The sequence below is a fragment of the Ruditapes philippinarum genome, unplaced genomic scaffold (genome assembly GCF_026571515.1).
Source record: "Ruditapes philippinarum isolate M1 unplaced genomic scaffold, ASM2657151v2 ctg1508_1_1_1_1, whole genome shotgun sequence".
Lineage (NCBI taxonomy): Eukaryota > Metazoa > Mollusca > Bivalvia > Venerida > Veneridae > Ruditapes > Ruditapes philippinarum.
The window spans coordinates 149,912-163,141 of record NW_026852108.1 but is presented as its reverse complement, the minus strand read 5'-3'; the positions used below and the strand labels follow the sequence as shown (position 1 = coordinate 163,141).

Below are 13,230 nucleotides of genomic sequence, written 5' to 3'. Positions count from 1 at the left end.
CTTTAATGGCTAAAAGAAAATACTAGTAAAGATAAACCAACCTGATCAGCTGTTGGAGTAAAGGCTGTATCTCTAAGGATGGGTTCCGGTGAAGCTGGGACAGACTCAAGCTTCATCTTGTGGCTACTGGCCTGACTCATGCTCCGTAACCTCTCCATCATTGGCTCCTGAGGCTTCTCATGATCCTGTTATAGTCGGATAAAATAAAACTGTTATAGTTCACTAAAATAAAATGTGAATAATGAAACTACATCAACTCATACCACACTAAATATCTTAAATGGACTTGTCCATCATTAAATCTAGATGAAGCCATTCATCTTTTTAAGGGAACAAGGTGGACCATAATTATGCAGCACAGATGTGCCGGCTGACCTAAGATGTGCACTGGTTGTATAGGTGTAATAAGTTGTGGCTAACAGGATAAGGTACTTATATGTGTTTGATATGTCAGTCATTTCAAATCTTAATTATGCTTAATACTAAAACAAGAGCCTTGACAATACAGAAACTTTCAAAATTCACAAAGGGAAATAATTCAGCCAAACCAAATCAATGCTGAAGTTACAGGTCTTGGTCAGTAGACTACAAATATGACAGAAAAGAAATCTAAAATGAATACATTAATAAGTTGTGAAGACTGGTATTGCATGCCTACATTCAGATAAATAGGATAGCAAATGACTCCAAACTGAATAGTCTAAATTATCCATTGAATCATTGAGGTTACAAGACAGCGTGCTTGACAGGAAGAAAATGGACATAACTCAGTAAAAAAAGTAACTCAAAGTTATGGAATCTCTGCCCATCATATAAGATAATAACAGAGAACAAGTGTGTGAAGTTTTATCCCATTTACTTCAGTAGTTTTGGAGATACCAGCTTACATGCAAAAACGTAACCAAAGTGTGATGACACCCTCGCTGAGGTGAGTACATTAGCACTTTCTAATCTTGGAAAAGTCAACCTAAAATGGCATGAACAAAGTCAGAAAACACATTAATATACCTTATTGACAAAAGTAATGAAGTAAAATTTATATGCATAAAATGCGTAAAACAAGGACCAATAAAAACAAGGACCAATAAAATGTGTTTCACATTTTTTTTGTACCTTGGAACAAACAAACAGTACAAAAGGGACTACACGTTTTCTCCGCTCGTAATAAATCTTGTTCAGACTGGAAGTTAGATGGAGGTGATGTCGAGAAATTGATTTTAGGGTAAATCTGGTGTGCTTCTTTTTCTTCTTCTTGCTTTCCTTCCACTAGATAGAAAGACAGTACAAATATATAGAAAAAGAAGATTAGAAAAATAGAGTATTAGATAAGATAGAGAGAATAAAGTAGTACATAGAATTTTTTTTAAAAGAAAGAAAAATAAAAAACAACAACAAACAAACAAACAAGACAGAAACGTATAGATAGCATGAAAAGAATTAGTTTGAAAGTTTACTTTGGTAACAAGACAGCCTGCTTGACAAGAAGAAAAGGGGCATATCATCATCAGATGATATAATCTAAAGCTACAGATCTGAACCCACAGCAAGGAAGTGGAAAGAAAGTTACAGAGAAAGACTTTTAAAGAAATTAAAGTTGACAAACCGAAGACTAGAAAAATACATCTCAGTTAGAATGACCTCTTGTCCAGATTATAACTGACAAGCAAATTTACCTTCATATCTTTCTCTGATTCGTAAATCATCCTGGCAAGGTTTTCTCGCTTATCTTGGTCCATTTCATTGAGTGTTATTTGTGAGGCTATAATATTCCGTGTGCACAACTTCTTCACTTCTTTCTTTATCTGTGCCACCATGTCCATGTCTTCAGATGCACTGATGTCAAACATCTTCAAGGTTGATGCCAGCTCACTAGAAATAGATATCATGATGTAAATTGTATTGTTTCTGGAAACAAGTTGTCAAATTGGCAAAGTTTATAGATTTGAGCAATTAGCAAAGTTTCTAGCTTTAAGCAATTGGTAAGGTTGCAAGCTTTAAGTAATTAGCAAAGTTTTAAGCTTTAAGCAACTGGCAAAGTTATTAGCTTTAAGCATTTGGCAAAGCCATAAGCTTTTTTTAAGCAATTGGCAATGTTTATGGCAAAGTTTCAAGCCTATGGCACTAGGCAAAGTTTCTATATTTTAGCCACTGGTAAAGTTATAAGCTTTAAGCAACTGGTAAAGATATTACCTTTAAGCAACTGGCAATGTTATTAGCTTTAAGCAATTGGCAAAGTTTCAAGTCAACAGCACTAGACAGTGTTTCTAGCTTAAACCACTTGGCAAGGTTGAAAGCAGAAGTGTCTAGTTTAAGACAATTGCCAAAGTCTCAAGCTATATTTAAGTTTGCAATATTCTAGCTTACAGTAATTGGCAATAGTCATGCTTAAAGCAAATTTCAATGATGTTACATTGTACTTATTTAAAAATGTAAATGACCATGTGCTCAAAGCCAATGGCTGTTTTCTACCTTAATGTATGTGAAAAAGGAAACTACTCATGAACATTATCTCAATCTGGTACCTCATCTCTTTTTGTTTAAAAGAATTACACCTGATTTTCCCTTTTTTCTCTATAACCAAGTTAAAAACATCACACACAATAAATATTCAGTTTTAGACTGATAATGACTCTGCCCTAGCCCTGGTTTTAAATAGGAGTAATAAAACATTTCTTAGAAGTCATTGCTCTAAATTCAAGCAGCTGGCCAATATCACTAAAACAATGTTTCACTATAAAATCTTGATTTATGCTGTCATTTGTTTATTTTATCACCTGCAAATGTTTTAATGCAATTCGCTCAAATGCCAACTTTGCACTCACGCAGCCTTAGGTCTTTTCCGAACACAGTGGTGAAAACTATTTCGCAGCAGTTTAACTGAGAAATTTCATGATCTTTAATTTACTCCTGGGAATGTTTCTTTTTTCTTTGTGTCTTGCTTTTAATTTCCTTTCAGAATATCACTCGCAGTTCGTTTTTAGATACATTTCTTTAAAATGGCACCTTGTCATTCTAGTATTTTTAAATTAAATAAAACAATTTTCATTTTGATGTTAACAGCTACTCTTTTTTTTACATGTTACATACAGACACCATCAAAAGATAAAATCAAGTGTTATTCTAGATAAATGGGATGCCATATTGTTTTAACAAGTTTAATAAAACAAGAGCTGTCAGAAGGACAGCGCGCTCGACTTTTTTAGTGCTTGCCTATAAAACAAAACTTTGACAGTTAAGGGCACACAAGACTTTAACTAGGAATTTCTAAGTACAAATCAAGAAACATTTTCACAGAGTTATCTTCTCTTGCTTACAGATAGGTCTCATGATGGCACATAAGAACTCCAACTTCCAAAGTAATATCTCAAATGGTTAAGTCAACAAGTGGACAAGAATGAAAATTTTAACTGAGTTTCTAAGTCAAAAAGGGCCATAATTGAAATAAAATCCTTAACAGAATTACCTTCTCCTGCCCATGTTTTGGGACCATGATGGTAAACAAGTATTCCAACTTTCAATTTAATATCTCAACCAGTTCAGTCAAAAAGTTGACTGGTACAAAAAAGTTAACCAAGATTCTAAGTCGATAAAAGGCCTTAATTTTTAAAACAAAATCCCTGACAGAGTTACCTTCTCTTGCGTACAGATGGGGGTAATGATGTGAAATAGCATTAAAAGTTTCAAAGCAATATCTCAAAGGGTTAAGGCAATAAGTGGATTTTACCCATATTCAATGTATTTTCTAAGTCAAAAAGGGGCATAATTCTGTCAAAAACCTTGACAGAGTTATGTCCTCTTGTCTGTTGATGAAGGTCGTGATGGTAAACAAGTATGGTCAGTTTCAAAGCAATACCTCCAATGGTTTTGAAATAAAGTGAGGTGGTACAAAAAACTTAACCAAGCTCAATACACTTTCTAAGTCAAAAAAGGGCCATAATTCTGTCAAAAACCTTGACAGAGTTATGTACTCCTGTCTGTAGATGGAGGTTATGATGGTGAACAAGTATGGTAAGTTTCAAAGCCATACTTGTAATACTTCTGAAATAAAGTGGGGTGGTACGAAAAACTTAACCAAGGTGTGACGCCAACGCCGACGCTAACGCCGACGCCGACGCCGGGGCGAGTAGGATAGCTCCCCTTTTCATAGAAAAGTCGAGCTAATTACATTGAGGAATCTGCTATCTCATAATTATCATACACATATATCTTGTCCAAGTGATGACTTGTTGAACGAATACTTTATATTTTCTATTGATATATTAGTAGGCCATATCACTGATCTTTTTAACAGAGTTTTTGATGCGGGCTATTTTCCAGAAATATGGTCTGAAGGCTTTATTATACCTCTTCATAAAAAAGGTGATCATACTAATGTTAATAATTATCGTGGCATCACATTACTAAGTAACTTTGGGAAATTGTTTATAAGTATCTTGACAAATAGAGTGGAAAAATGGTTTGATGAGAATAACATTTTGTCAGACGCTCAATTTGGTTTCAGAAAGGGGTGTAGTACAGTAGATGCAATTTTCGTGTTACACAATTTAATAAACCATATGTTAACTCAAAAAATGCGATTACCTTGTGCTTTTATCGACTTAAAAAAGGCGTTTGACTCTGTGAACCGCAATGCGTTATGGTATAAATTGTTTAATATGGGATTAGATGGGAAGTTACTTAGAACTTTTAAATCAATGTATTCAATTGTTAAGTCGTGTGTTAAACATTGCAATACATTTTCAGAGTTTTTCAATTTATCGGTTGGGCTACGACAAGGCCAAAATAATTCGCCCGCCATGTTTGCACTATTTTTAGAAGACCTAGAATTATTTTTACAAAACTCTGTCGATTGTGGATTGAATATATTTGAAATATGTATAGTAATATTGTTATTCGCTGATGATATGGTAATAATTGGTAACTCGCAAGAGGATTTACAGCAAAGACTAAACTCTTTATTTGAATACTGTAATCTATGGGGCCTAGAGGTAAATACCGCCAAAACTAAAATAGTTGTTTTTCGGAATAGAGGACCAGTACTTCCTCATGAACGTTGGTTTTATAATAATGAAGCTTTGGAAATTGTTGACGATTTTAATTATTTAGGTGTAGTATTTAATTACACCGGGTCCTTTGTACTTCATAATCAATATCTTATAGGTAAAGCTTTGAAAGCAATGAATGTTTTAATATGTAACATTAACAAGTATGAAATTTCCCCTTCTGTTTCCTTACAATTATTTGATGCTTTTGTCGGCTCTATCATAAATTATGCTTGTCCAGTCTGGGGATTTACAAAATCTAAAGATATAGAGAGATTACACTTGAAATTTTGCAAGTTAATTCTTGGTGTGAAAATAAGCTCTTGTAATGCAGCAATTTATGGTGAGCTAGGAAGATACCCACTTTATGTTAATAGATATGTTCACATAATAAAATATTGGTTTAAAGTGATACATTCAAGCAATATCATTGTTAAATGTGTGTATATAAATACATTAAATCAGTGTAAAAAAGGAGTAAAAAACTGGGCATATAAAGTAAAAGGAATTTTAGATGAATTTGGTTTTTCTGAGGTGTGGAATTGTCCTGAACTTTATAATCCAAAAGAATTTGTTAATATTTTTAAACAAAGAGTCATTGATGTTTTTAAACAAAAATGGTTTTCAGATATTGTTAATAATAACGTTTTAAATACATTGTATAGACATATCAAGGATAATTTTTCTATGGAATGCTATTTAGATAAAATTAAGTGTATGAAATCAAGACAACAATTAGCCCGTCTCAGAATATCTGCGCATAATTTAAGAATAGAATCTGGTAGATATGGTAGAAACAGACTTGAAAGACATGAGCGCATATGTCAACTTTGTAATACACAAGATGTCGAAGACGAATTTCATTTTATACTTGTTTGTAATTTGTACCAGGAAATACGCACTAAATTCATTAAAAGATATTATTATAAAAAACCTAGCATGTTTAAATTCATAGAATTACTTCAGTCATGTGAAAAGTCTATATTATTAAATTTATGTAAATTTATTTATTTTGCAAATAGTAAAAGAAAAGATATGTTGATAAGCTTAGGTTATACATAAATGTAATGTTAAAATGTTGTTATTATTTTCATAGATATTGTAAACGTTTAGATTTCGCTAGTAATTTTAATATTAAAATGAGATTATTCTGATATTAAAAATGAGATTATTCTGATATACATTTATTTAATACAAAATCAATTTTTTCGCAGCAATATATGTTCATTCTCCAATATACTGTAAATCTTTGAATTATATCATGTGTTTATCTATTTATAATATTTGATATATGTAATGTAACAAGATACTGTATTGTATACGTTACAAAATAAAATTTCTGTTCTGTTCTGTTCATATATACTAAATTTTTTACTTTCTAAGAATAAGATGTACATGGTAAAGACACATAAATTGTAATGTAAAAAGAATGACTGTGAATAAAACAACACATTTTGATCTATTAAAACTTTCAAAATTTCTTCCTCAACCTTTGACCTTATTTCTGCTGACCTTGACCTAGGACTGGAGGTCAAGGGTAAATTGTCCTCCTCACTATAAATTGAAAACTGAAATGAATTATTCTACTCACTCTCGGACCATCTGGTTAGACTCGACCAAGTATCTGTCCTGAATGACATCGGCCACCTCCTCTGTCTTCACTTTGAGGACTTTAAGGGTGTGGCATGCCTCTGCTCGTACCCCTGGGTTCTCCTCATATCTCACGGCCCACAGCAAACAGTCTACTATCTGCTCTGTGATCACGCCAATCTTCCCAAGGGCTGTAATATACAAAATTTAATATCAAAGGCACAAATAGTTTTTATCATACAACGAAAACTATTTTCAGAGTCACTTGTCCTGCAGGATGAGTAGCTTCTAAATCCAATGTGCAGGCAACATTTTTCTACTCATCCTGCATCCAGTTCTCTTAAAATTCTACTTGTAATTACGAGTGGACTAGTGGACTTTTCAATCTCTAACCATAAAGACTAAATTGCCCTTCTTTTGCTTCTAAATTCTTTATTGTTAATACGCAGAGCTTAGTTTATATAAATTTGTTTTAGTTTGATTACGTTGGCAGCTATACTCAAAGCTTATTGAAAAACTCTCAAGTCATGAATCTGTCCATCAAACCAACCAGTATTTAGCAATGTAAGTAAAGGTGGAAACAAAAGCTTGTCCCTCAAGTGCTTTGAACCTACGTAGCCAGCAGTTCTTATTTTACTAGTCTGATAAGTTAACTACTTAGTCATGCTGCCACACAGAGCTTGATGATGTTATGGGTAACCCTACCCTGTTGAATTTGTGAAATTAATGGTCATGTCAAAATGTTTATACATATATATACACACATGTGTATGTATGCTTGTGACGATGTTTTTACTGGATCATTTAAATGATTAACATATCATCGCAAAGCCATTAAAGTATACTTAAAGAAAACAGAAAATAAAAAGACTTCCTTGCAAAAGACAGCAATTACTTGTTATTAAAAAGCATTTTCCTCACATTTGTGTGTACACAGTAAAAAAAAATGCAACAGTTATTTTAATTATAAATCATTAGGGACAACTTGTATGTCTCGGAAGACCATTGTGTTTCCAATTCCAATTGTAGTCTTTAAACATACAGGTTTTACTGTATTGATAATTTTATTTTGAGTGACCATTATGGAGGAACTAAAACAACTGAAGCTTGTCATTTGTTAAAGCTATATGGAATAGGTTTGAAGTTCTACTAATTTAAAAAGAGTGCCAGCTAATGTGCCTGCAAAATACACATATTGGCATCAAATGAGGTCTTCTCCCATGGAAATCATATTATCGTCACCTTAATGCAGTAACAGGTTAACTCCTTTTAAATTATATAAGTAGTTAACCCATTACTGCATTTAGGTGACAATATGACCTTTAAAGAGTCAGGGTGACTTAAAAATTCAACTTATAATACATTCTCTGATATTTACAACAGAGCACATATGTTACTAATGTTTCTGGCCGGTGGTAAAATCATAAATTTAGTCCTGGGATGTTCAAGTTTATTGTGCTAACAGTGTGAACTAATTCCTTGGTATGGCAGAATGCTGGGAGAATATAACTAAACCTGTCAGGTCCCATGGTGCCTGTCCTGGTAAATGTCTTTGTCTATAATAACAGTTTATATTATAATAATCGTCACCTTAGTGCATAAACAGGTTAAGTCCTTCTAAATTTAATAGGAGTTAACACGTTATTTCACTAAGGTGAGGTTATATATCTCCAAGGGGGGAATATTTGTTAATAAACTAATCAAGAATGTTTCATCTCTGAGGTCATTGTACAGTTTATGACTGAAACAGGAATAATACAACAATAATGGCTCTTAAATAGATCTCAAATACAAAGAGATAATTACCACAAAGACATATAATTACCATAAAGAGATATCTAAAGTTACAGCAGCAAAAATAGCCTAATCAATCTTATAAATGTACAGATGTTTCTTGCCATAAAATAAAAATTTCATTATTGATTAACTTAGTTTTTTTTTATCCAAAAATGATCTGTAGTGCAACCTCTACATAGTGGCCACCTGTATAGCAATCACCTCTTTACAACAACAGTATCATTGTTTTTCCCAAAAGTATCACCTCTCAACAACAACCAAAATATTTGCTTCAAGCAGGGTGTCATATAAGGTGTCACTCTACAGAGGTTCGACTGTTACAGTATTGAATAATTATGTTACCCTATGCTTTCTTTTATTGGATTTTGATTTTTTCCCTGTCATATCAATAATGTAACATGACTAAATTCCAGCTTTATTTGTAAATAATACCTAAAGTACTATTACATGTATTAAGTATTCGAGGCACAACCGCACCCAAGTAGAATCATTGATCTCCCATTAACTTACCTATATATAATTATATTGCTAAAACTGAGTGAGTTTCAAATCAAAATCAGTAACTTATTATGAAAATCTGCAAGAAAAATTTGCCTGAAATGTGTTATTTTGTTATAAACAAGGGCCACAACTCCAAAAATATTCAGTTTTTTTGCACAAACAGGTTGTAAAATACAACAGGTTTATCATTTCATCAAACCCTTACTAAAATATGAAAATCTTGAGTGTGAAATTTTAATAGTGTAATTATTTTACAGTAATCTGAAATTAAAATTTGGTCGGCCAGATAAAATTCATATGTGGGTGGAGGGTAATTATACACACCCTTGCGTACATATTTAGACACCAAATAAAAGATATCTCATCAGATTTAGCAGATTTTCCATCCTAACAGTCATTTGTTTAAGAGAAATATACTTTTATTTGCAGGTGTAAACTGCAATATAAGTGGTTTTTTATTGCACAAATATCTAAGCAACAACATGTTAAACGGTAATTATTTCCTATCCTCCGTACCACATTGTGCTATGATATTTTAATTTCCTGCAATATTCAACAATCATGCAAAGTTTAAAGAAATTCTATTGAATAGTTTTAATTCTGCTCATAATATGTTTATGAACATTATATGAAAACTGTACTCAAGTTTTGATATTTACATTATCATTATTTAATTTTTAATGTAAGAGAATTATTTTTTAAATTATTTCAAGAGTTTTCTCCCTTACAATATTCATTTCAAGAGTCTTCTCCCTTACACCGTGCCTTAGAGGCCTATTTGAAAGTAATTCTGACAAAGTGCATGTTTCAATGGCATAAACATCCAACAGATTCCTCAACCAAAGAGCATGGTCACATAAATTTTGTTTTCCAGTAAACATCGCTAAAATGTTAGGCAACAAAATAAAATTGGCAATTAGAACTTAGTAATATTATCTCAATATAATTGACAGTGATGCTGTCAGGTCCTTAAATCTGATATGTTTCAGAATAAATGGCCTGACAGCACCCCTACTGCAGTCTTGCATTTCTATATAATCAACCATCAAAATATTGAGAAATTTTAAGATAGCATCACATTCTGCCTTAGATAAGAGATCATGATAAAGTTACATAAAAAGATCTGATAAAAAAAAAATATTCAAGCAAACCTTCAAGAAACATTTAAAATACAATTGTGCATCTCAGAAACCTCATTCCGATAAACTGATTATGTAACACTAAACAATGAGACAACCCTACCTCCCAGACTGTGTGCGGAAATTAAAAGACATGGAAGCCAATTAAAAATATCAGATAACAAAGTACAGACAATATGTTAGAAAATCCTGAAGATATTGCCTCATCTATTGAAATTCTGGGTTGATTAAGCGTAGAATACCAATGTGGAATTTAAATTGTTACAAGATATCTCCTATATAAAAGCAATTAAAATTCAATGTAGACAGATAAAAGCTAGGATATTAGATGAAGCAAGGTTTTCAATTTATTTCATCTGGAGCTAAAACCCTTTGTTATAAAACATGATTTATCATTATGTTCTGCAGTGAGATATTGAAAAAAAATTTCAGTGAGATATAACTTATATTACACACACATGGTTTGAAATTTGAATGAAATACGGAATTTCGGATACTGTCCTTAAAATATAACAAAAAGAATGTATTATGTGTAAAATATTCATGATCCCCATTTATTGATGAGGTCATAGAAATAAGTGTTATTTGGTGCCAATTTTGATAATGTCTGACTAGAATTATTGCAACATATAAAAATCACTTTCACAGTTTGCTTCCTTAGTCTATGAACAAAACCTGCATACTTTTTATTAAGTGTCATGAGGAAACCGAGTCCAATTTTTTAGGTTGCAAATCCTTTCCTGCGGTATCAAGCTCAAATCTCAAAATTTTCAATGGTCAATTCAAATTCTGTGCCTGTTTCTGACCAATCAAATACCTGTGACCTGAATTTGAGATAAGAATATTTCTTTATAACCTCCGCCGCTGGAGGTCATGACCTGAGTAGAGCTCCAACCTAATATTCTTTAGTCGAGTGGCAGACACTAATCAGCTCTCCTCTTAACAGCATTTACAGATCTTACAGATTATTAAACAACCCAGCCACAAATAGAGCACAATTCAAGTATATTATAAGTATATTTGAAGCCCTCTGGTAAAGTATATAAGAAGCTTGGTTGCAGTCCCTGCTTCATATGTGCTTTCATCTATTTGATGGAAATGGTAATGGCCAACACATAGATGAAGCTCCTTTGAAGCGCGTTCGAATTATGCTAATTAGGCTTCAACCGTACTCCTTTAAAGTATCTTTGAAGTACCCCTTGAGAAGTACATTTGAAGCTTACATATTAAGGGCATTCAGTGTAATGCAGCACACTTGAAGCCCATAAAGAAGTACAGATGAAGTCTCAGTTAGGAAGCATACTTGAAGCTTCTCTTTGAAGCACACATGAAGCATATTGATGAAGTACAAATTAAGTCCCAGTGAAAAAGTACTATTGAAGCCCCACTACAAAACTTAAAAGCTCCAAAATCAGCTAACATTTTTAGATTTCTCTTGAATCTTTAAACTTAATGGATTAATTACAATTAAGGTTTTACAGACATCAGGAAATCACAAAATCTCACCTGAGCACTTTTTGTTCAGGTGAGCATTACAGTATCAACTTTCAATTGATAAACAATAATAATTCATTAAATGTTACATCAAAGAAATTTATTCAGTCATTTCACCCTCATTAACAAATACGGTTCCATGCATAAAGGTATAACACTGTAAAACAAAAGATTCTTTTGAGCTTAACATCAATTAAATTTCAATTTATACATGTCCTTCACTTTCAGTCTTTTCCAAACAGATTCACTGGCACAATGCTGGTTTGCAGATTTTATATGATGGGAATACCTCTTCTGCATCCTGAAAAAAAAAATTAAAATGATTTTTTATTATGTATATATGCACATATGTTCTAGATTGGTAATCATGCAGCTTTAAAAAAACATAACACTAATACAAATTATCTGGAAAAAAAGTTTGCAAATGTATTAAAATTAAATTTTTCAACTTAAGCAAGTACAAAAATTGCCAGGAAAACAACTCACAGTGTATTTTGTTACTTTTGGGGTCATAATCATCTTAGGACATATAATGTCTTTGTAGCCCAGTCAGATAATGAGTGGCAATGCTTAATTATTCACTTACTTAATGGCTAAGTATTCATTCTTTGATATAACTACATCAAATTCTTCAAATGTCAGTTTCAAATTTTTGTATCACAATTCTCACCAGTGAAAGCTTTAGGTGCATAAAGCATTATAGACATTAAACATGATAAAATCAACTAGGTATCTTATATTTGTGAGTAAATCTAAATTTATTCTTATAGTCATAATAAGCCTATTTGATTAAAGCAAACTAATTACCAAGTAAATTCTGTATTCTTTTGTATCCTTTTCTTCTTTCATTTTCAAACTTCTCACTGACTTTTGGAGAATTTGGTCTAGAAAAAAATATACACATTTATATAATTATTATAATACAATATACATGTATAAAGGTAATCTTATTAAATGTTAAGTCAGTCATATGTTCTTCTTATATGGAATGCATTAAATTTAGATATAAATATACAAAAGGAAAAGGACATAATTTCCAAATTTCCTGCCATACAATTGTATCATAAGACTATAAAATTTTAAATATTTGAATCTGACCTTATCATTTTAGAGCTTATAACTTGATATTTTTTAAGGAAAACGAAATCTAAAAAAGTTCATTTTGCATTTAATGAATTTCAAATATTTATATAGTTCAAATTACTTACCGAAAATTTATTCCATAGAATTGCTTATCAATTTGCCTCCATTTTTAACAGGAACTTTAAGTACACATTTGCTGTCCCATTATACATGTTAATATAGTTTCAGAAAATTGTTGTAAACCTGTATTAGTTGGAATCATTTCAACTAAATAACAATATTAATCACATTTAACTTTTTTACTAGCTCATGCACTCATGATAACATATCTTAAAACTTGTAAGCAGATCCAAACATTCAAACACTTCTGTATAAATGACCAGGATGAAGATTTGTTCTGGGTATTGGGTTACATGTAGCTAGAGTATTGTAAACTTGCTTTATCACTCCCTATTCTCATGTATACCTCATGTTAAGCTGACCTATCTGATTTGAAAACTGTTGGAAGGGGTCATAATTTCCACTTGAGGGATCACAGATGATAAGAATATTTGTGTGGAAGAAAACAGTGGTAGATTTACAGA

The 13,230-nt window shown here is 32.0% G+C and overlaps 1 protein-coding gene and 1 long non-coding RNA gene across 7 annotated transcripts in view; both read right to left on the bottom strand.

Moving 5' to 3' along the window:
• The window catches only part of LOC132749447 (HEAT repeat-containing protein 4-like), a 44,388-nt gene that overhangs the window by 5,984 nt on the left and 25,174 nt on the right, over positions 1 to 13,230 (bottom strand). For 4 of the 6 annotated variants that reach the window (XM_060739219.1, XM_060739196.1, XM_060739210.1 and 1 more), the window contains 4 exons: positions 6,634 to 6,823; positions 1,674 to 1,869; positions 1,114 to 1,266; positions 42 to 185 (listed from right to left, as the gene is read on the bottom strand). In XM_060739219.1, coding sequence (XP_060595202.1) covers positions 42 to 185; positions 1,114 to 1,266; positions 1,674 to 1,869; positions 6,634 to 6,823 — 683 coding nt within the window. The remainder of the gene's footprint in view (positions 1 to 41; positions 186 to 1,113; positions 1,267 to 1,673; positions 1,870 to 6,633; positions 6,824 to 13,230) is intronic. The other 2 variants (XM_060739227.1, XM_060739231.1) reach the window with 1 other exon arrangement.
• Positions 11,057 to 13,071, bottom strand: LOC132749381 (uncharacterized). The gene is made up of 3 exons (XR_009628409.1): positions 12,772 to 13,071; positions 12,371 to 12,447; positions 11,057 to 11,864 (listed from the first exon to the last, which is right to left on the bottom strand). It is a non-coding gene; the product is annotated as an uncharacterized LOC132749381 (long non-coding RNA).